Genomic DNA, 23,067 nt, shown 5'->3' with positions numbered 1-23,067 from the left:
CGGGGAAATTGCTGTTGGGGAGGGGGGCGCTGGTGATGATTTGGGAGGGGGGAGAGGGGCGGGAACATCTGAGATGACGTGAATAATTAAAGGGTTAAGCAGGAATTTAATTTTGGAGATTTCAGTGTGAAGCTAATTCTAAACGAAAGTTAATGGGAATGGAGACATTCTGGTTGAGTTTGAGATGAATCGACTGGCTAGTATTATTGATAATAATTAATCTATAATTGCGAAAATAATATAGGGGAGAGAGTGGGGGAGGCCGCTTTTGATTTTTTTAAAAATGTTCACAGCTCATTCAATTTTAAATAAAATGGAATTTTTTTTTTTTCGTGGACACCACTTCTTTTCCGTTTAGAATGAGCCCAGACTGATCTCAATTAATGAATTTGTTTCTCAGTTATGAGTATGGCCAGTTAGGAGTCTCATCGAGATTGGGGAAGATTAAAATATAGAAAAAATCTTGAAAAATATAAAAAAATGAATAAATTTTCTATGCGCAATAGAAAATTATCGTCACTGTGAAACTTTTGTAATGAATAATTTATGTTTCTGCGTGCCTGACATGACCCTAGTCAAATGAGAGACTGTTGTTTAGAAAAATAATTGAAGAAATTTAATGGATCAATTTTTTGCACTCGTCAAAGTTAGAATTCGTGTAAAATTGTGTAAACATGACTTGAATTTTGAAGATTTAAATTTGGAATAAATTGTAAACGAAAGTTAATACGAATCGAGACATTCTGGTTGAATTTCTGCTCAATCGACTGTCTAGTATTATTAATAATAATTAATCTATAATTGCAAAAATAATATAGTCTTATCAGGAAATGGAATTTCCGAGGTTAGGGAAAAGATTAAAATTTAGAAAAAATATCGAAAAATCTAGAAAAAATGAATAAAAATTCGATGCTCAGTATGAAAATTATTGTCAGTGTCAAATTTTTGTAATAAATAATTTGGTTCTGCGTGCTCGACATGGCGTGTTAGCTCGAGACACCCTAGTCAAACGAGAGACTATTGTTTAAAAAAAAAACTGACTGAAAAACTCGATGGGTTAATTTCTTACGTTTATGAAAGATGAATATTTCTTTTTTGGATTTTAAAATTCTGGTCGAATTCCCATAGAACATGAAAAAAAATGAAATCCACTGATTTTTTCTATAAAATACATTCTACTGGAGATTTTCGCCTCGGAACATTCTATTCCACACGCGAGTTAGAAAATCCTTTTTTCCTCCCTTGGTGCACAATATACTATTTACTTTATTCAAACCAAAATACTCATCTATCGACTATTCTCCCGGCGCCCCCTCTTACCCTCTAAACCTAAACTACCGGAGCCGACACCCGCTGAGTTATAAAGAAGTGTGTTTGCAACAACTCCAAAAGTGACTCGTTGTTTTCAAATTTTCTGAGATAAAAATGAAGCTAGTGAGGTAAACAATTAGACTACAACACTAAATGCGCAAGCTTTAATTATTATTTAGCCCCTGCTCCGATCTGAGTGCGAGGTGTAAACAAACGATGGGCTGCCGCTGGGACGCTTTAACCTCAAACACTCAAGTTGTCTTCAATCTTCACGAATAAATTGATTAATTTAGTGACGAATTTTGTGTTTTAGGTTTCTGATGAAACTCAGTCACGAGACTGTGACGATCGAACTGAAAAATGGCACTCAGGTGCATGGGACAATCACTGGTATATAAACTTAACCTCAAATTATTGTTTGACACGCACGAAAAAAATTATTTATTCATTTATTTGGAATGAATAAATGATTTATTTCAATGAAAATGTTCAAATCATACAAAAAGAATAGAACAATTCAAAGTAAAAGCTTTTATTTGTTCAAAATGCGTGAGTTATCTGGAGAAATATTATGAAAAATAATGCAAATAAAAGTAATCATTATTAATTCTCCTTTTCTTAATTTACAAATACGACAGGAGTTGATGTGGCAATGAATACTCACCTGAAAACCGTCAAGATGACGATAAAAAACCGTGACCCAGTGCAGCTGGACACCCTCAGTCTGCGTGGAAACAACATAAGGTATTACAATCTGATTCATTACAATAATTTAATTGAATCAAACAGACTTTATTTCAATTGAACGAATGGGCTTACTCAACTAGCTCATATTAATGTTGTTATTCAACCTGAAATTCTAAAAAATTTGACTTCTATTTGCGTTTTTAGTCGCTTCAAATAAATACTGTTTGAGAATTTGAAAAAAAAATTTCATGATCGAATGAAGACGTTATCAAATAGAGATGAAATAATTGTTTTTTGATAATAAATTGACATCATGCTATGAATGGCCATTTTGCACATAATTTCCTTCTGTCGTGTGTTATTTATCATTTTATATTATTTTGTTCCATTATTTTGTTAAACTATATTTCTACTTTACTCAATTGTCATAATTCATATTTCAAGTGTCATATTTCTTCTGGAAATTCTCATATAGCTTAAGACTTGGATAAAATGGTGTTAAAAAAACTTTTCTATGCAGATCATTTAATTAATCATTTTTATTTAATTGTCTGAAAGAAGATAATTATCAATTATAAACTGAAATAATTTAATTTCATTAATTGAATTGAATTGACAATTAAAATTAATGGGCAAAGGATTTATTCCATGTAATCAAAACCTTTTAATTACACGTTAATAAAAATTGTTAATGGCAAAATTATAACAACATGAGTTTATTGATTTCCAACAGAAGTATTTCTGAAATTAATCGAGCAATATCAAATAGGTATTACATTCTACCTGACTCGCTGCCCCTGGAGACCCTCCTCATAGACGATACACCAAAGGCCAAAGCTAAGAAGAAGGAGGCAGCGAGGGGCGCTGCTCGAGGACGAGGACGCGGGGGTCGTGGGGCACGTGGAGGCCGTGGGGGACGTGGCAGGGGACGGGGCCGACGATAATCACAGCCATAGTCACCAAGAAAATGTTCGTCTTTCTTCAATATCACGGAGAGTGACAACTTTCCATTTTCCACATTTTTTAAGTTAAATTACAGAAACTTAATGAAGTAATTAGGATTAAACTTGAGGCAAGAAAATAAACTTTTCAAATATAATTAACTCTTTTGTAATTTATTATCGTCGTTAACTTAAAGTTAGTGGTAAGAGTCATTGTTCAGATTACTTTACAACTTAAATATGTAAAAAGAGGATCTTCATTGAAATATTCATCATCAGGGGGAGAAAATGGTCGGTTTATTTCTTATTCATGAGTTGTTAATCATCAGGATGATCAATTATAATACAGTAGGGGAGAATGGAGTAAAATAATCGCTCACTAGACATTTTTTAGATTTAAAAAAATCCTTGAATTGTTGATGAAATGAACTGTTCGAGTCTTGCACGAATTTTTTTCATTATTGAATGTGACAAATCAAAATTGCAGGGTTTGATTTTTTCATTCTCAAAATAAAGAAAATAATTTTTTTTATCCAACCAAAAGAATTATATCCTTTCTTCATGTAAAACTGCAATTCATCAAAAGTTTAATGATTATTTAGCCTCAGCCTCTCAGAAAAAGCAAGTCTCATCTCCCCGTTAATACGCCTGTCCTCAATCGCAGTTTTGCATAAAATTCCTTCATTATTGAATGTGGCAATTCGAAATTTGAGTTTTCATTCTCAAAATAAATAGAAAAATCAAATCTTTCCTTCATGCAAAACAGTAATTCATCAAGATTTATCTAACCGATGAATAAAAACAAAAGTTTAGTGATTATTTAGCCCCGCCCCCTCTCGAAAACCTCAGAAAAAGAAAATAGCAGAATTCGAAGTGACAGCATCATGTATAAAAGTATTGTGAATCGGTTTGTACTGTGAAGTAATGAATTTAATGGCCTCCTGAGCAACTAGACCCCCCAGAAACGCTGACACTGAGTGCAACTCAGCGCCCCCAAACCTGCAGAACTCGTGGACGTAATCGTCCTTGGTCAGTGGCCCACATCCCCACTCCCCCAACAACTTGGAAATGCAAGCTTTCAGTTTGACGATGTCTGGCTCCACGTGATCGTCGAACTCCCCAGGATAGGAGTTGTACTCTGCCTGGAACTTCTGGAAGCCCCTCAGGACGACGTAGTACACCATCATGCTCTCGGGGTTCTCCAGGCTCTCGGCGATGTCGTTGGCGTTTATGGTTTTTGGGTCGTACTCGTCAGCTATCGATGTGCCGCGCTCCACGTGAATGTCGGAGGCGTAGCGACAGAACAGCTTGACGTCTTTCTCGGGAATTGAGTCTGAGGGACGTCCCAGCTGTCGAAGGAGGCGAATTGTGTGGCGCCAGACTGCTTCGACGTCACTCACTGCTTGTTTGTGATAACTAGGGAAGATTTTTGGTTTTATGAGTCTTGAAAATTCGAGGGGTAGATTGATTTATCCAGAAATACCCCAAGAATAAAACTCTACATTCTCTCATTAATCATGGAAAATAATTTTAAAAATCAAGAAATTTGCAAAATTGTCAAAAAATCAACTACTGAATTGCAAAAAAGATTTTAGAAATTTGAAAATTTGCTGAAGGCAAAAACCGAAAGAATAACTAGAACCCTCACATTTGCGAAAGTGCGATGTACTTCTCGGTATCAGCAGTCATGTCAGGCAGAGCGCCAGTGACAGGGAGTAGTCCAGAGCCCTCGTTCTCCATGAAATCCCTGATGGCCCTCGCAATGATCCAGAAGGAGGAGCTCATGGCAGTGAGATTGACACATCTGTCATCGTTAAGTATATCCAATACACTTTTGGGAACAGTCGTGGTCCCAATGCTGGTGTTCACAGCCCTGATGGCCTCCTCGAAGTTCTCCTCGTCCAGAGGAATGCCATCCTCATCCCTCCGAATTCCCTGTTTGATCATCTCCCTCAGCTGGCTCTTCTCCCTGTAGTTGTTGGGTGGACTCCCCCTCTCCTGCATCCACTTCTCGAGGTACTTGTACAGGACAATGACGTAGGGCGTGTGCGAGTGGTCCTTCAGGTCCATCTCCTCCATGTTGATGGCGTCCATGTGCTGCTTGAGGCTCTCGAAGGGCTTGTCCAGGCGAAGATCGGGGAGTTCGTTGTCAGGATGAGTCTCGATTATCGTGTGCTCGCGCGTCTGGATCCTCATGTAGGCGATGAAGCCGATGCTCTGGCAGACGATGAGGGGAATGTTGAGGTCGAAGAGCTTCTTAGACAGGAGGATCAGGGATTTCTCGGGCAGGGCTGTCGCCACCACCACTGTGAAGCTGTTGAAAAAGTCGGGACTGTTGTACAGGATCTGATCGGGGCCCTCGTCGATGTAGTCACCTCGGACGTCCTGATTCAGCTCCACCAGCAGCTGTGTGGCCACCTGGGCGCGGGATTTTCCGACGCTGTCGGCGTCTAGGAAAAAACTGGGGGCAATTGCTGAGTGATTTGCACGTTAATTTCTTGAGATTCATTAGGGGGAGTTAAATTAAATGATGAGATGATGGAGAATGTTATTGAGTGGCCTTGAATTTTTTTACTGTGATGGATTTCTTGGAGAAAAGTGTGAGGAAAGGGGAGATGAGAGAGCCCTCATTTCATGCTTCAACGATAATTAGTGCGGATATTGAAAAAAACATTTTAAAATGTGCCATTTTCAGCAAATTTTAGGAAATTCATGAATAAATTTTCTCTGAATGTATTTTAAAATAGAAAATATCGAAAAGGGAGTCTCGAATATTTTTTTCCAGATGTCATCTTCACTTTTCTCAATTTCTTTCTGTTTCTCCATCAGAAAATTCAAAGAATTGTTTAAAGTTTCTGGTGATATGATGAATTAATCTGAAATTTGTAATGTTCCTCTGAAGATCATCCTCTGGAAATTGAAATAATAAATCTTTTATTTGACAACATGATTCAAAATTTCGTTTTTTCAACTTCAAAAACAAAATATCTCAATTCCAATGAAAACGTTCTAGAGAAACATTTTAAAATATGTCATTGTCAGCAATTTTTCAAATGACGTTCGACGAATTGTTTTAAGTTTCTGACGATATGATGAATTAATTCGGAAATTCATGAAATTAGAAATTCGTGACATCCTCTGAAGGATCGTCCGCTGGAAACTGAAAGAATAAATATTTACTTGGCCCCAATGTCCTCCTGACTGATTTTCTTTCCATCGACAATCGTGAAAGCTCCAATCCCAGGTAAAACCAGGCTCTTCAGGATTTCAGTCCCCAGCCCAGTGGCATTGATGAGGCAAATGTGGGCTGCCTCCAGAGCAACCTGTCCGTGGTCCCCCCATAACCTGAAAAAACCTCAACCCTTAATTTTCCCTCAACAAAGCCCTCAAATCACTCAACGCCGACCCTTGAACCCTCAGGATCGACCCTCAGCCCTCAATTACCTCAACTGTCTGTCATATTTTCGATTCTTCTCCGACTGCTCCGGTGATTTGGGTGCCGGTGAAGCCATCAGTACTCACTCCACCCTTCTCTGATCTACTATTCCCAAAAACTAAAGATCAAAATGAGAAATCAGCACCAAAAAACCAAAATTTCAATTGAAAAATTAAGAATAAATTCCCAAACTAATAAATCCAAATTCATACTCAATTAATCACAAAAAACAATCAGCAATGAAAATAAACAAAAAATAAATTCCCAGGGCTAAAAAATCATTGAAAAAATTCCAAAATTTCAAAAACAAAACTTCCAAAACAAATAAATCAAACCTTTAAATAAATTGTCAATAAAAATGGAAAAAATTCCAACGAAAAATTGATTACTTTGAACACCAAAAATTAAAATCAATTCCCAACGCTGAAAAATCGTCATAAAAGCCTCAAAATAGCAAAAAAAACGACCAAATGAAACCTTTGCATAAAATATCAATAACAATGAAAAATTCCAACAAAAATTTGATTATCTCAAGCAACAAAAAAAGAAATAAATTCCCAGCGGTAAGAAATCATAATAGATGTCTCAAAAACGAGAAAAAAAACTCACAAAACGAATGAATAAAACGTGTTGACAAATCAACTGCGAAAATGTTCTTGCAAAACCGAGTGAATAGACTCAAATCCAATTTCCTCCAATATCATCAGTCGATCGAGGTGCGATTCCCCTTGAGCAAACGTGTTACCTCCCTCTCGTGGTCAAAACTCTCCTGTAGACGTATACAAAATCCATCCACGTGCCCAAGCATACGTGTTACGATAGGACAAGTGGATTTCTCGTCTGGTCGAGGCACAAGCCCGACAGCGATACGTACACTCCCTGGAGAAGACACACACATCAGCGAGTGCAGTGAACAGAGTGATAGCAAGATGGAAGGTGCGGTGAATCAGGCTGTGTCAGATGTTAACGACAGTATTGTTGACAATGTCAATAAGACATCGAGTCAGGATCCAGCATCAGCAGAGGGAATGGTCCTGGCTTACGGGAGTCTCGTGGTGATGGCCATCCTGCCGATTTTCCTCGGGAGCTTTCGATCGGTCAAGCACCAGAAGGAACAGCAGGTTAGATATTACCAGTGCTGGAAAACAATGGGATTTTCGCCATATGGAGTGACGTTGGAAGTGGGAATTGGGCATTTTTTCTATTATTTTGATAGTTTTATTCACGAATTTCTCGGAAATTGAGTTTATTGGAGCTTTAAAATGGTTATTTGGTAATTGATTTTGGGGAGATGGACCTCGTGGTACTATTTTTGCAGTTGAATGGAAGCTTTGGAATCGCTCAAATTTATGTTTCCAATTTTTTAGGGTAGGGTTGCTGCATGAGGTCTGAAATGTCTTAATTTTTCTTTACTTTTATAAACTTAATAAGCTCTATTCATTGACACCAATTAAAATTAAATTAAAAGTCAATTTTTCAACGGTCACTCAAAAATTGTCATCAATACGAAATTAGTCAAGAGAATAGTGAAATAAGAATTAAGTAAAGAGAATCTATTCAGAAGAAAATTGCTAATTTATTAGCAACAGTAAATATACTTATTTAAAAAAATGCAATTGTCCACGGTTTCTTCATTTTTTTAGAAATTTTCTTATGAGGGATCAATTGTATTTCATGAATTTTTCCATGAATATAGACTTTAATAAGCTCTAGTCATTGGCATCAATTAAAAATCAATTTTTCATACAGATTCAAAAAAATTATATTATTTAGTAATAAAATTTAGTTAAAATTGTAGTTTATTTAGTAATAAAAATGATATTAACTAATTAATTATATTAGTTATTTTTCCAAAAATTGATCTTTCAACGATCACTCAAAAAATTGTCATCAAAGTGGAATTAATCAAAAGAATAATGAAATAAAGAGAATATATTCAGAACCAAATTGCCAATTTATTAGCAACAATAACTACACGCATTTATAAAAAATGCAATTCTCTCGTTTAGCAAAAATTTGAGACGAGTGGGGAGAAACCAGAAACCATGTCCCACCGGGATGCAGCAATGTTCCCTGTCATCTCCAGTTGTGCTCTCTTCGGATTGTACCTAATTTTTCAAGTGAGTATTCTCGAGATTTTTATCATGATCCTGTAGAATTACGAGATACATTAAATGATGGATTATTGCAGATATTCTCGAAGGAATACATCAATCTACTCTTGACCGGTTACTTCTTTTTCCTGGGGGTTCTAGCCCTGTGTCATCTCACGAGGTACGAAAATTTCCTCCCAATCAAACGATTGGATAATAAAATTATGAAATATTCATGGAAGTTAATTTTTATTGGAATTCTATTCGAAATTCCTATTTTTTGTTGCAGAAATTTTATAAAAAACTATGCAACTTTCATCTGGGTTTTTCAATAGATATTTGTTAAGCGAAAAAAGTGCATAGATGTTGATTTTTTTAACATAAATCATAAACAAATAATCTATTGGAATTATTTTTATAAAAATTCTTGCACAAGAATTTTCCAAGTTTTTTTTCTTGGATTTTATCATGAAAAACAAATGAAAACACAAATGAAAAAACTGGGAAAATTTAGAAAATCAGCATCCTTCACTGTTTTTATCAAAGATCTTTTAACAAAATGTTTTTATAGAATTATATATTTTTAATAGGATTCCAGCATAAATTTTTTCTATTAAAATTTCTATTAGAATTTCTTATTAAAATTCTATTAAAATTTCTCATACGTGCTCCATTAAAATTCATCAAAAATTAACATTCATCACAATTAACACGCTTCATTCAACTGTTTTCCTGACGACTCATTCAGTTGAACAACTGTTTAAGCATACTTTCAATTTTCAGCCCCATTATATCATCCCTGGTGCCTGCGGCCATTCCAAAAACCCCGTATCAAATACAATTCACCTCAGGCGAAGGCGACAAGACCGAAGATATCATAAATTACACATTTAATCTACACGACATCGTTTGCCTCATTTGCTGTTCACTGATTGGAGTATGGTATCTCCTCCAGAAGGTAAACAAAACCCCCATGTGGAGAGAATTAATGAAAAACTGCTGTCGAAAAACATGATAGTGAATTTTTTTTAAAGCCATCATTCAATGAATTCAGAACATTTTTTATTATTATTGTGGGACAACAAATTTTCTACAAAAAATCGGCAATTCTGAAATTTAATATATGAATTGAAATTTAAATATTATTGATGGATAGGGCTCACTAATATCTACATTTGGAAAACATGATGAAAGTATCGATTCATTAGCAATAATTAAAGAACAACTTTATCTCATACGAAAATAGTATTTTTTGAGATCATCATGAATTATATAACAAGGAGAAATAAATTCAAAAAGCCTGAGAAAAATTATTCATCTTCGACGCGTGTAAGAACTTGGTTCACCAATTCTTCTTTCAATAATTTTTTTCAGACAAGAGCCTCTCATTTGACTTGCGTGTTTCGGCATAAATTATTTATTTATGTCCCAATATTAAAATAAGCTAAAAATTTAATTTATTTAAATAAACATTAAATTATATTACATTATAGTATTCCATTTTTATATTAATTTTCATAATATTAAAATAAGCCATTTAAGTTTATTTAATTAAGCTTGATCCCTTGGGAATTTTTGTTCATTTTCTCTGATTATTTGAGATTTCAATCTTCCCCCTAACATCGAAAAGATCATTTCCTCAGACCCACCAAAAATATTTCCACTCATATCAACTTTCGTTTAGACTTCACTTCCCATTTTACTCTCAAAAATAAAAATAACGTCTAAACTCCTTTAACTTCCACAAAATGACGAATGAAACCCTCCTTCCAGCACTGGGTGGCGAACAACTTGTTCGCGATAGCCTTCGCAATAAACGCAGTCGAGCTGCTGCACCTGAACAACATAGTGACAGGCTGCATCCTCCTGGGAGGTCTCTTCATCTACGACATCTTCTGGGTGTTCGGTACCGACGTCATGGTGACAGTGGCCAAGTCCTTCGAGGCCCCGATAAAGCTGGTATTCCCCCAGGACCTGATTGAGCTGGGCCTCAAGGCAAAGAAGTTTGCGATGCTGGGGCTGGGGGACATAGTCGTCCCAGGGATCTTCATCGCTCTGCTGTTGAGGTTCGACCACAGCCTGGGGCGAAAATCCTACACTTACTTTTACACGACATTCTTCGCCTACTTCATGGGCCTGATAGCAACGATGCTGGTGATGTTCGTGTTCAATCACGCCCAGCCAGCCCTTCTGTACCTGGTGCCAGCGTGCATAGGCACTCCCCTGCTGGTAGCCCTCGTCAAGGGCGATCTCAAGAAGATTTTCACGTATGAGGATCATCCCTCGGCCCTTAAGGAGCCCCAGACGGAAGCTCAAGTTGACGGGAAGAAGGATAAATAGAGATATATCGAAGTTTATTTAAATAATTGAACGATAACGCTTGATCCACCGAGGAACATCAGTCTTAGTAAATTAATTTTTCATTGGGGTGGAGGAATGTCGGTCCTATGCGATAGTTCAGGGGAGGAATGACGAATTGTCAATTGAGACGTGTATCATAGTCGAGGGAGGGAGGGGATTCAATGGATTTTGATGTGGGGAGGGAATCACTCTGGGAAATTGGCTAGAATCCATTGAGATCCTGTTTTTTTACTTATTCTCAGACGATTGGTGGGTAGAATTATTCATTGGAATTTCGAAATACTGGTGGCATTCTTATTCTTGACATTTGCGACGGACTTTTATCAGTGGAAATGTCAGATTAGTGGGGATTTCATCAGCAAAAATATTCGGTAAGAATGGATTTTAATGCATTTGAGGATTTTGAAGAGTTTGCAAGTTCTCTCAGGTGTTTATAAGATTTCTAGTAGTTCGGTGCAAATAATTTCTTGAGGGATTTCTTTCGAATTTATATTTACGCACTTGTCATGAAATGGAAATCTAGTGAGAACCTGTTTTTTGTTATTCTGAGACGTTTGATGAATAGAATTATTCATTAAAAGTTCAAAATCCTGATGGAATTATTATTTTTGAGGTTTATTACAGATTTTTTTGTGGAAATGTCTAATTAATGAAAATTCCATCATCTGAAATATCGGATAAAAATGTATTTCAATGCATTCGAGAATTTTCTATTTTGTTTCTGTATAAATGATGTATTGGAGTCTCAAAATCTTGATGATGGTCTTATTTTTGACATTTATGATTTTTATTTGCGAAAATATTCAATTAACGAGGATTCATCACCTAAAATATTGGATGAAAATGCATTTTAATGCATTCAGTGGTTTTTATACCTTAAAAACGTCTCTCAAGAATTTGCGAAATTTCTATCACTTCTATGCAAATAATTTCTTGAGAGATTTCATGGACATGAATTGTGACGCTTCTGGTCGTATGGAGAAATCACTCTGAAAACTAGAACAGAAGATTTCCAGAAATTTTGAGATTTTGATTTTTTTATTCAATCGGTCGATCGATGGATAGAATTATTCATTGAACTTTTAAAATCCAAATGACATTATTATTTTTTTACATTTATGACAGATCTTGATCAGTGAAACCGTCAAATTGATGAGAATTTCGTCATCAAAAATATTCGATAAATTTTTTAAAATGCATTTAACGATTTCGACGACTTGAAAATTTCTCTAAAAATAATTTCATGAGTGATTTCTCTCGTATTCATATCAATTTTCACGTCATGGGTATAACATGGCACTCGTCATGAAGAGTAATATCATTGTGTCAAGAATATTTCCTGAAACTAAAAGCAAAGCATAATTTTATTCCAGATCTTTTATTAAAGTCGAAATATTCTTGATTCAACGATCGCACTCGTCTGAGATTTTTCAATTTCTATTGTACATCGACAGCTATCGCTCCCAAATTTTTATCAAGGGTCAAATCATCTCACCAGCACTCTCGACAACCGTCGAATTTATCTAGGTAATTGTTTTTTTACGGATACGCCAAATGTCAACATCAATGAAATTTCATTGTAGCCATTCCAATTTTGTAACTGAGAGAGGGTAGTTTTTCCGAATTATAATTATCGCACAATGATAATGCATTAATGATACGAAAAATACAATGAAATCAATCTTCCTGACGACAATGCTGAGATAAGACTCATAACTAGATTCATGTCGTCGAATGTAAATTACGAGATCAATTTAAATTTCTTTTGTGATTCAACCGATCAGATTTATTCGAAATACAGGATTTTTGTCTGTGTAAAAATTATGCACGAGTTTTATTTGTTATTCCAAAAATTGTTTATTGAAAATTCATAAGGTTTAGGTAATAATTACGAAATCCAGAAGCATTAACAGGAGGAAATGTAATGGGGGGACTTATGCTCTTGCGGCACGTTCGACAGCCAACTCCTGGGCCGTTACTGGGGGCAAGTCGATGATACCGTCTTTTGTGATCTTCTGGACTTTGAAGTTGGGGAGGTTGACGATTAGACGTTTGTGGACCTCTGCTACGCATTTCTTCAAGAGTTCGTAGGCCTGTTCCTCATTCATATCTGCAAATAAAAAGGATAATGATGAATTTTTTAGTAATTTCACATGAAACACATTTCGTTCAGATAATTGAATTTTCCAATTATCTGAACAATAGAATTTTCAATTGAAGTGAAAAATGATTATTTTTTGTCAATTTTGAGACATCTGACAAGTTTCCAAGTCAAATGTTTAGAGATTATTTAGAAAAATGAATGGGATATTGAAGAGGATTATTTTTGGGTGCTATTTCAACAGCAAAACGTTAATAAAATCGTCGGAGATGTCAGTGGTTTGAAAAAAATTTAGAATTTTCCTCCCATACTAAGATAACTCACCAAGTCGATGATATCTATCCAGAATAGTAAGCGAGAAGAACCCTCCATAGCCGTGGCAAGCATAAGGTGCCTTGACACACGAAGCCAAGTAATCAATGAAGAATAGCTCAGGGCCAGTCTCATCATCGTACCCAGCCATCAGCAAATTAACGTGATAAGGTGTTCTGGACCTGAGATAGTCCGCCAACTTTCTCCTCGTGAAGGTTGCAGCTGCCTTGGGCGACAGCTCATAGCCATTCCTCATTTTGTACAACTGGATATTCTTCCCAATGAACTCTGAGAACTGGGTTGCGTCTCCTTGCTCTCCAGACACTGCCATCACCAGCTTCTCCGAGATCTTGTGGATCTTGTGCTCGTCTGGGGGAGAACAATTTTTGTTGACGAGGCATTCTTCATTTGTCCTGACGAATGGGGGATATTGATCCGCGACAAGAAGAAAGACACGAATCTAATTTCTCCAATTATTCTATTATTTACATATTCTTCTCCTTTCTCTGAACCTCTTCTCTGAATTTGGCGTCTCTGAATTGTTTCATTCTTTTTCTTGCCACATCCTTTTGTATTTAATTCCTCGCCTCATTAATTTAATAAACCTTTATTTATTTAAGCCTATGGTTTTCAATTGGTGTCAGAAGTGGGATGATTCAAACGGTTTAAGTCGATTTTGACGACTGGCTAGTTTTCAATGAATATCTCGAAATCTAAGGGAGATAGAAAAATTTTTCTCATCACCTTTTTAGTAGCACTCAATTCACTCCACAAAAAAGGTCATTATGAAAATTTCGATATCTCCCTTAAATTCGGAAATATTTCTGGAAAACAAAACTAAAGACTAAACCGTTAAAACTAATTGACGTAAACCGTTTGACCACGTCGCTACACTGAGAAAACAAGTGTTTTTTGAGAACTACTTCATTACTTGTATCAAGAAATTCGTGGCTTGAAAATACTTGTCCGGAAGATGAGGACAATTTATTCATATCAAGAAAGGGAGTTCTCAAATCGATTGAAGTGGCTTTTGCATTCGAATCAAATGAATTAATTCAATTTTACTTTACTTGTTTGAGAAATCGCCTTCTCGTCATCGAGAAATTATCCTCGTCTTTAGGACAAGTACAAAATTACTTGACAAAAGTTCTTATTTTCTTAGTGCAAGATGTTTTACTCTGGATAATTTTCAAGTCAGAATGACTCTCGAAAATGTTTTCTCAGGGTTCACATCCCCAAAGTACTTCCTGAACCTGCATGACTTCATGAATGACTGTTCAGTAATTCAGGAGAACTACTCACCCGTTTTCATGACCATTATTGACTGTGCAATCGTCATGTCAGCAGCAACGAGAACAAAATCCCTGAACTGGATTCCAATCAGACACTCCATTTTTATTAGATTCCGGATTTCTTGAGGAGACAAATGCGTTCACGTTCACCTAACCCTGCAGTCTCTGAAAACCGCCTGTCATTAAACTCAGCAGCCATACTGTATCTTCAGGGGGTTCGGGGGTTTCAGGGGTTCATGGGAGATGACGCCACGTGATTGGAGCAAGCCGGTTTCCTCTCCCGCCATTTGTGCACCTCGTTATCACCGAGTGCGTTGTGAAATGAGTTGAAATTATAAATATTTGGATTGTTTAGTGTTGGAGAGGACTGCTCCAGTCACTCATGATCGTAGAACTTGTATCATAAACTGGTAAAATGACAGAAGGTAAGTGTATTTCAGCTTTAGAGCACCAATTTCTGGTTCTAACCTCAATTTATTCTAGTATTATTCAGGATTGAGGTTCATTAATTTCGGGTTTATTGAACTATTCGGGGTTTTAATTTATTTGCAGAGAAATCGAGTGCAGAGGACTGCTGGACGCCGTACAAGGAGCTTCAGAGTATTGTGGAGCAGTATGTTTTGTTGTCATCCAGCACTCAGGATCCTCAGTATCATGAGTTCATGGAGGCGCTCAGAAATCACCGTCAGAATTTCTTGACACTCATGAAGAATCCGGTGAGCAGAGAGATAAATTGTATTCAATTTTCATTTCATAAGCTTTTGTTCTCCATCTTTATCAATATCTAATTCTGTGTAAATTATCCATATTTTTTCATTGCAATGTTAATTAAATATTGTGACGTTCGTTCTCAAGATGAATGAATCTTTTGAACTGTTGAATTATATTCATTATTGTGGACTTTAGGGGGGAATAGTTCCTTATTGAAGATTCACTTGGTATCATCTCCACTCGTTGTTCTAATTTAAATGGAGAATTAACAAGTTTTTCGAAAATTTTTAATTAAAAATGTAGTTGATTTGAGAAAAAAAATATGAAGAGATTTTTTTTGATAAAAATTTCCTTGGAATCAAAATAAATCCTCTGATTTTTTAATCTTTACAAATGGTCAATTGACCTTCTTATAATATTGAAAGAAGTTTACCTTAAATTAGTTAAAGTTTACTAATTTTCATATGGAAATGTGAAAATAATTTTAGGTTTCAATTACGATTAACCAATTAATTCTAAATTTCTGAATTAATCGCTAATCTGGCGAAGTCAATTACTGCTTTATCAAATATTTGAGATTTGAAAAATCATTATTGATGATTAATTTAAGAAAAATTAAAAAACTACAACACAGCTCATTATACAATTGCAAAAGTCTAAACCAAAATTCAAGTCAATCAAAAAAAATAAAAACCGACTTGAAAAAATTTTCGCATTAAAACGGAAGTAGTAAACTCATCAGCACAATAATTAAAGGTGCCCACAATTCCCCTTAAACCTCAAAATAAATCAAATCAACTGATCTGACCCTTAAAAACCGAAATTACCTCCCCAGCCAAAAAACGCGAAGAGTCGAGCAGAAATCGAGAAAGGAATAACCGAAGGGGTGACGCTGCCAGGGCTGGGCCACCGAGTGCTCCCGAAGGACCTGGTGGACGAGACGATAATAATCTCCAACATGTACGACCTGAACGAGTTCATGGCCCTGGACTTGCTGTGCACAGCGCAGCTGCAGATGCCGTACCACCCAGGCCTGACCCGAGGTCTCACAGCAATTCTCCTCTACTACGACGGTTGCAAGGCGCTGACGTCGGCGCTGCGAACCCTCGTGTACGCCAGGATAGGTCACAGCTGGGTCCTGGACACCCCCATCACCCTCACTAAAAAGATAACCGAGTACACAAACAAAATGCAGGAGGACGGTTTGCTGGACCGAATTCTCTCTCTTCTGGAGGAGCTGGACCCGACTCACGAGCAAGATCTCCTCCAGCAGAATCGAGCGCTGGGGGGTCCCAAGCACCACCAGATGGTGATGAAGCTGTTCAACGACACGAGACAGGACCTGGCAGACATTCTGTATCTGTGGTCAGCCCAGTCGTCCCTCCCGATGCCCATAACCCACCGACTGCTCTCCCTCCTCCAGCGAAAGCAACCAGAATCAGAATCAGGCACTGGTGGCCCTGACAAGGTCACCCTGGCCCTGATAATGGCCCTGCTGAACACCCTGAACCTCAGTGCCCTCCACAGCCGCGAGGACGGTGAGGAGATCATAAAAACCCTGTCAATAATTTCCCAACGAGGCGCCATTGAGGAGCTAATCCAAGAGCTAATGAACAATAATTCAACCTGGGAGTGCCAGGGCCTCCGTGGTCTCGTCCAGTTCGCCCTGGCCCTCGCCATCACCACCATAAAATCCGCCTCCAGCCTCTCCAGCCAGAACATCACGAATGAGGACGAAATCCTCGTGGAGGCAGCCCTCTCCAATCGAGTCTTCCACTTTCTCTCGAACGTCATCTTCAAGAGTGAAGACCTCCACAACGAGGAGTTCTACGTTCGTTACTTCCACACCTTCATCTCGGACTTCATAACGCTGATGCCACTGAAGATAAAAGAGCTGAGGAGTCGTGCTGACGAGTCCATGAGGTTCATTGAGGCTTACCAGAGGGAGGGGGTGGAGCCACCTGGAAACCTGGACGACCACTTCGAGTACCTCCTGCTGATGATTGCTGAGCTGCACCACAAGGACCCCCTCAACCTCAACCTCGTGGTGGACTACTGGTGCCAGGAGACGGAGAGGACCCACGTCTCCTCTGTCCACGTGGCCAGACTGCCCTCGAGACAGGTCGCCCTCTTCAAATTCGTGAGGCTAGCCGGGGAGATCCTCCCAGCTGGCCTCCTGGTGCCTTACCTCAGGATGATAGCATCACTGGCCTCATCTCCACAAGCAGCAAGACACGCCTTCAACTTCCTGAAGCCCAATGGCTCGACGGGCTCGACAATCTCCTGGGACCACTTCTTCAATTCCCTATGTCTATATTACTACAATCTCCGGCAGGAGTTGCCCCCTAGCCAGGACACGATCTATCGTCAACGAAGTCACCCCAAGGGTATCACTCCCCAGGAGGTCAAGCGTCTCGAGGCCGTTTTAAACGTCGTCCAGGTGGTGGCGAAGTACGACGAGATGTCGAGAATAGCCATCTGCGATCATCCAGGCTGGAAGGTCCTCCCACTGCTGATTGGCCTGGTCGGATGTGCCATGCCAATTCCCCTCAAGGGGGTGCTGGTCCGCACCCTGGCGGTTCTGTCGAAGTCCCCAGAGAGTTCGTCCAGCATCTGGCAGAGCCTCGAAGCCGCTCAGATCCTCTGCACAATCCCCACGACCAGTAGCTACCAGCCTCGAGGTGTTCAAACAGAACTCGAGGAGATTGAATCCAGAAACGAGGAGTATCCACTGACACGAGCAATGCTGGAGCTGCTGGATGCCCTGACAGACTACCCCATCCCCAGGCTCCTGGGGGCCAGCCAGCGAAATCCTGGCTTCGATCCCTACCTCCACTTCATCATCAACACCGTTTTCCTTCGCTTCAACACGAGATCCTACAAGAATCCCGCGGAGAAGTGGCAGGTGGCCGACGCCTGTCTCAAGATATTCTACAAATTGATCTCGCAGTATGAGCCGAAGGTGGAGGACTTTGCTGGCTGCAAGGTGGAGCTCCAGGGGGGCGAGTCAGTCTCTGTTAATCCTGAGCCTGGTTATCACATAATGACGCAGTTGAATTCAAACTCAGAGCTGCTCAATGTCATTCTTTACATTCTGGACGAGGGGAGACACCATCTGGAGACGTACGAGGTGGGGATTCCTGGGAAGGTCCACCTGGAGAACAGCACGTTGAATTGCCTGAGGATCCTGGAGCGTGGACTGTTGATCGAGTACCCCTACATGCAGATGCAGTCGGCTGTCACGACGACCTCCAGCAAACTGAGGACCAATTTATCGAGGCTGCTGCTGGGGGTTAATTCCAGGACTGGAGAGCCCGATCATATGATCAACGTCGCCTTGTACGTGTCCTACAACAACTGGCTGAGGCGGCATGCTTTCGTGGCGATTGGGGTTATCCAAGGGGTTGCCAACGAGCCTGGAGCTGACTCTGAGCTCCTCTCGACGTTCACACTGATTCCATCACTCGCTGTGACAATTAGACACGGTTTCGTCGAGTGTTTGGACTCTGATGCTGACCAGAATCGCGAGCCCGACGAGGATGGACCCGTTGGTAACTGCAAGGAGAGGATCTTGCTGCTGCTGATGCAGAGCATCAACAGGCCAGCTCCAAACCTGGCTCATTATCTTCTAGGCTTTGACATCACAAAGGACATCAGGAAGACTGTGATACAGCAGCCTGGGATCAGGGACTTCCCCAGGACGTGCCTCCACTCGATTCTGGGGATTCTGGAGCAGTCGCTGGAGAGGGGAAGGGACAAGATCACAGAGGCCTGCTACTGGTTCCTTCACACGTTGGCATCCAACAATAAAACTTCAGTTCCAGTTCTGAGATTTCTGAGAACAGCCACCAACCAGGACTTCATCCAGAGACATCTGTCTAAACTACCTTTCCAGGGGGATAACAGAGCCACTGAGTTGGCTTGCATGTCCTGGCTCCTGAAGTTAGTGGCTGTCGAGCTGCGAGTGGCTGGTGGGAGCCTCCAGCACAGTCTCGTTCAGAGGCTTGTGGGCAATCCAAGTCAGGATCGCGAGCAGATTCTGCCCTCTCAGAAGCTCCTCATGGATCTCCTCCATTACATCGACTTTCAACTGCAGCTGGAGCCCACGAAAACCTGGGAGTTCTTCGATCCTTCGCAGGTGGAGATGGTCCTGGGGAAGTGCAGTGGGCCAGTGATGCCTCATGGTGGTCCACAGCTGATTGACATCAGGAGGCTGCATTCGTTGATCATCGAGGAACTGGCGGTCACGCAGAGCAGTGCAACCGCCACTCAGAGGAAGCTCATGCAGCAGGAGCTCCAGTCGATCCTCGGATATGCATTGAGGAGGAATCAGACGAAGACTTTGTCCTATGCAACGGTCAAGTTCGTTGAGGGCTGGTGTCAGGCCACTGAGATACTCTTCTCCATCGCCACCAATCAGCAGCTGCCTGCCAACCAGAGGCAGAGCTTGCTGCTGAATCTATCCCATGATCTCCTGCAGAAGATGACGTCCTGCGAGGCACTCAACGAGATCAAGACACTTGTCTCTGGGACTGTCCTGATACTTCTGGTTAATCTGAAGAACACCTTTGCCAGCAATGAGACGTCCACGTCGCCCTCCTACACGACTACCATTAAGATCATTCTGGGGCACATTCTCCAGTGGCTGCTGAACTCTGGGGCATCCTCCCAGAAGGTTCGCACTCATCTCTATGGAGCACTTCTCAATTTCCTCTGTGTCGTGGGTCTGGAGAAGTCGGAACGACCTGGAGCGGCCTCTGATACCACTTATGTGAGCCAGTTGGACAGCTCGTTGTACAGAACACTTCCCATGCACGAAAAGTCACACAGATATGCTACGATCCAAGTTATCAATGGGTTTGGGGAGAAACTGATGGACATTGTGTGCCACAACTGCTCGGGGGGACACGATGTCTGCAAAATGCTGGCGCTGTCTTGTCTGGATAAGATCCTGGAACTGGATTTTGATAATTCTTGGATCATCTATCTGTCTTCCAGGGGGTATTTGAAACACATGATTGATAGTCTTCTGGAGTCTGATCCCTTGTTGAGGAGCATGCTGCTGCCTGATCCCAGTACGCTGAGGCCTCTTTATCTTTATGAGGCGAAAATGGCGACTTTCTGCAGGATGGCTTCTACGAGACTAGGTGAGAGAATTAATTGGAGGGATGTGGGGGTCTTGTGGGCCATGGAGGGTCAGATGAAAAAAAATCCGAAGCGGACGTATCCTTGATACAGCAGTTAGACTTGACGTAGACACGCCTAGCTTGTTATTCTTGTGATTGTTGTTGCTGTTGTTATTGTTAATTGTTGGAGCCGCTTACGATTTTTTTTAATTGGGTGGATTGACAGGATTGAATTTTTCAAGAAATATTTGAATGTTCTAGAAAATCCGAGAATTTTCGCAAATTTTCTGTAAAATTGGCGAATTTTTGAGAAATCGCCAATTAAACTACCCAACCCATTTCAATTTTTCTTTCTAAATAATTGTCTGGATGGCTTCTATCTCAACTAATAAAAATACGTATACCTGTTCATTCAAAGTTTTCGAAATATTTAGAATTTTCGGTTTTTCAACTTCAACATCAACTTGTTTTTAAAACTTTAAGAGTTTTAAGGAGGTCATAAGGCCCTAAAAATGAGATCACATGGAGTTTCCCCTGCATTTTAGTTCGAGCCCGATGCCTCAAGGGTTTTATGAAGACCATATAAAGGTTATCGAGGGGTCTTATGGAGGTTTTGAGGGTTTGATGGAGATCTCATGAAAGTCTTAGAGCTTTTATGGCGGTCATAAGATCCTATGAAATGAGTTCATCTGGAGTTTTCCTCGCATTCCAGTTTTTTTCACGCCTGATGTCTTTTAAGGGCTTTATGGAGGTCATAAAGAGGTTATCAAGGGGCCTTATGGAGGTTTTGGGGGATTTACGGAGGTCTTGTGGGCCTTATGGAGATTTTGGGATGTTTATGGAGGTCTTGGGGGTCGTATGAAGCTCTCACGAAGGTCTTAGACCTTTTATGAAGGTCATATGCCCCTAAAAAAATCCGTTAATATAGGTTTCCTTTTAACCATCCTTTCCCCTCATTTCAGGTGCCGAGAATCTCCTCGAAAACAAGATTCTCTCCTGTCTCTCCAGCATGTGCGTCTTCGATCAGCACCCGGACATTCACATCGGCTTCGACGCCAGTGAAGTGTCCTTCCTCCCCCCAATCGGCCAACGCTACCAGCAGATATTCCTACCAGCCCTGTATCTCTGCGATGCTCTTCTCACAACTCTCGGCACTGAGAATCAATCGTGCGCAGTGCAAGTGTGCGGCTTTCTCCAGAGCCATCGGGACACTGTTGAAATGGTCCTGAGGAATGTCATACCTCGTGCCAATGCATTATTCCTCAAAGAAGTTGCCTGTCTCACTGGGGTGATAGCGAGATCAGCTAATATCGATATGTATCAGCTTGTGGAGGACGAATTGGGAAAGGACATGATCACGGATCTGTCGCTGATGGACAACACGGGAATGAGGGAGCTTCGGGCTCATCTCTATCGTCTCCAGAAGCTCATTGTCTCGCTTCTACCAAAATTCGTACCGCAGCCCATCAACATGTACTCGAATAATCGTGATGAGGATGCTGAGCATTATGCATGTGTCCAGATCACAGCTAATGTTCTTCTTTATGCCAGAAATCAGATGCAGCACACACACATGGACCAGAAGATCAGAAATCTTCTGTTCGAGCCTTATTTGGGAAAATCTGGGGGGAAGAGGGACACCAGTGGAGTCACTCTGGGGACTCTGGTAGATCTCCTGGTTTCGTCAACGAGTTTATTGCACTCAGAGATCCCTCTTCTTGATACGCTCATCAAGAGGACTGCTATGGTCAAGGAGATGAGCACAACTGATCTCAAGAAGTATCTCATTGACGAGGAGATGGAATTGGATACTGGGAAACAGAGGATTATCGTTGAGAAGAGATTGGAGAGACAGGCAGATGATAAGAGACAGAATATCAAGTATTGCTCGATGATTGTTGAGTACAGTCTTTATATTCTTTGGTCACATCTCGATTTTTATGCTACTAATGCGTCGTCAAAGTACAGCAGGGCACAAGGTAATTTTATTTTTTATAGACGATTAATTACATGATTTGCATTAATTTGCTTGAAATATTTTACGCCAGGGTTTATTATTTATTATATTGTGAAGGTTTTCTTTAATTGCGCAATGAAAAAAAAACATTCGCAATTTTTCTTTTCATTTAAGTTGGATATTGAGTATGATTGAAAGGTGATAGGATATTCGAGGAAATGTTGATGAGGGAAACAAATGAGTTTGTCCATTGGAAATGTCTCGGGATTGGCTGAGTGATTTTGAAAGGGAATTTTGGACAGGAGGTGGTCAATTATGGGTTTTGATTGGAATTGAATGATTCAATTGTCAGGAGTTACGTTTTTCGAAATTTAACCTTTAGTTTTTAACGTGAAAGAAAATTTTTCGATTATATTTTTGTTTTTTTTTAGGGGGATTGGAAGATAATCTTTCAGAATTTCGAGTATCACCAGATACATTGTCAGACCTGAAGCAGGGTCTAGTGAGTGTCTTCAGTGACAGTTTCATAGCCCAATTGCTGGACACTCAGCACGAGTATTCGATAATCGAGAGGAGCTTCATCGAGGCTCTCGTGAGGAGGATAAAGAGACTACTACAGTTTATAATTATCAAGTGAGAACAAGTGTTGTCTACGAGATTGTAATCTACTGCCAATCGTGTGAGGTGTTTTTTTTATTGATAAATAAATAAATAATTCAGTGATCCGTTCATACTATCC

At 39.9% G+C, this 23,067-nt stretch overlaps 5 protein-coding genes across 6 annotated transcripts; 3 read left to right on the top strand and 2 right to left on the bottom strand.

The window, feature by feature from the left end:
* Positions 1-1,313: 1,313 nt before the first annotated feature.
* On the top strand, positions 1,314-3,101 carry LOC107043067 (probable small nuclear ribonucleoprotein Sm D1). Its single transcript, XM_015264371.2, has 4 exons — positions 1,314-1,439; positions 1,625-1,701; positions 1,950-2,055; positions 2,768-3,101. The coding sequence occupies exons 1-4, from the start codon at positions 1,426-1,428 to the stop codon at positions 2,940-2,942; spliced, it is 372 nt and encodes a 123-aa protein (XP_015119857.1). The 5' UTR covers positions 1,314-1,425; the 3' UTR covers positions 2,943-3,101.
* On the bottom strand, positions 2,639-7,067 carry LOC107043066 (NEDD8-activating enzyme E1 regulatory subunit). 2 transcript variants are annotated; one of them, XM_015264369.2, is made up of 5 exons: positions 6,985-7,067; positions 6,384-6,493; positions 6,120-6,284; positions 4,588-5,400; positions 2,639-4,355 (listed from the first exon to the last, which is right to left on the bottom strand). In XM_015264369.2, exons 2-5 carry the CDS (start codon positions 6,449-6,451, stop codon positions 3,785-3,787), a joined length of 1,617 nt encoding a protein of 538 aa, XP_015119855.1. In that variant the 5' UTR covers positions 6,452-6,493; positions 6,985-7,067; the 3' UTR covers positions 2,639-3,784. The 2 variants fall into 2 exon arrangements, with proteins under 2 accessions (XP_015119855.1, XP_015119856.1); XM_015264370.2 differs by having other exon boundaries at positions 6,384-6,477; positions 6,985-7,032.
* Positions 7,068-7,205: 138 nt separating this feature from the next.
* Positions 7,206-11,468, top strand: LOC107043151 (minor histocompatibility antigen H13). Its single transcript, XM_015264492.1, has 5 exons — positions 7,206-7,496; positions 8,385-8,495; positions 8,567-8,649; positions 9,252-9,426; positions 10,242-11,468. Exons 1-5 carry the CDS (start codon positions 7,305-7,307, stop codon positions 10,806-10,808), a joined length of 1,128 nt encoding a protein of 375 aa, XP_015119978.1. The 5' UTR covers positions 7,206-7,304; the 3' UTR covers positions 10,809-11,468.
* Positions 11,469-12,650: 1,182 nt separating this feature from the next.
* LOC107043152 (proteasome subunit beta type-2) lies at positions 12,651-14,721 on the bottom strand. Its single transcript, XM_015264493.2, has 3 exons — positions 14,545-14,721; positions 13,255-13,611; positions 12,651-12,939 (listed from the first exon to the last, which is right to left on the bottom strand). Exons 1-3 carry the CDS (start codon positions 14,633-14,635, stop codon positions 12,764-12,766), a joined length of 624 nt encoding a protein of 207 aa, XP_015119979.1. The 5' UTR covers positions 14,636-14,721; the 3' UTR covers positions 12,651-12,763.
* An 88-nt stretch (positions 14,722-14,809) lies between these two features.
* On the top strand, positions 14,810-23,048 carry LOC107043129 (nuclear pore complex protein Nup205). The gene is made up of 5 exons (XM_015264454.1): positions 14,810-14,959; positions 15,087-15,250; positions 16,081-20,392; positions 21,334-22,350; positions 22,760-23,048. The coding sequence occupies exons 1-5, from the start codon at positions 14,950-14,952 to the stop codon at positions 22,963-22,965; spliced, it is 5,709 nt and encodes a 1,902-aa protein (XP_015119940.1). The 5' UTR covers positions 14,810-14,949; the 3' UTR covers positions 22,966-23,048.
* The last annotated feature ends 19 nt before the right edge of the window (positions 23,049-23,067 follow it).

Source organism: Diachasma alloeum, unplaced genomic scaffold (assembly GCF_001412515.2).
Source record: "Diachasma alloeum isolate Michigan unplaced genomic scaffold, Dall2.0 Dall_scaffold_00547, whole genome shotgun sequence".
NCBI classification, from domain to species: Eukaryota; Metazoa; Arthropoda; class Insecta; order Hymenoptera; family Braconidae; genus Diachasma; species Diachasma alloeum.
The sequence above is the reverse complement of the archived record's forward strand: the minus strand, read 5'-3'. Positions and strand labels throughout refer to the sequence as shown.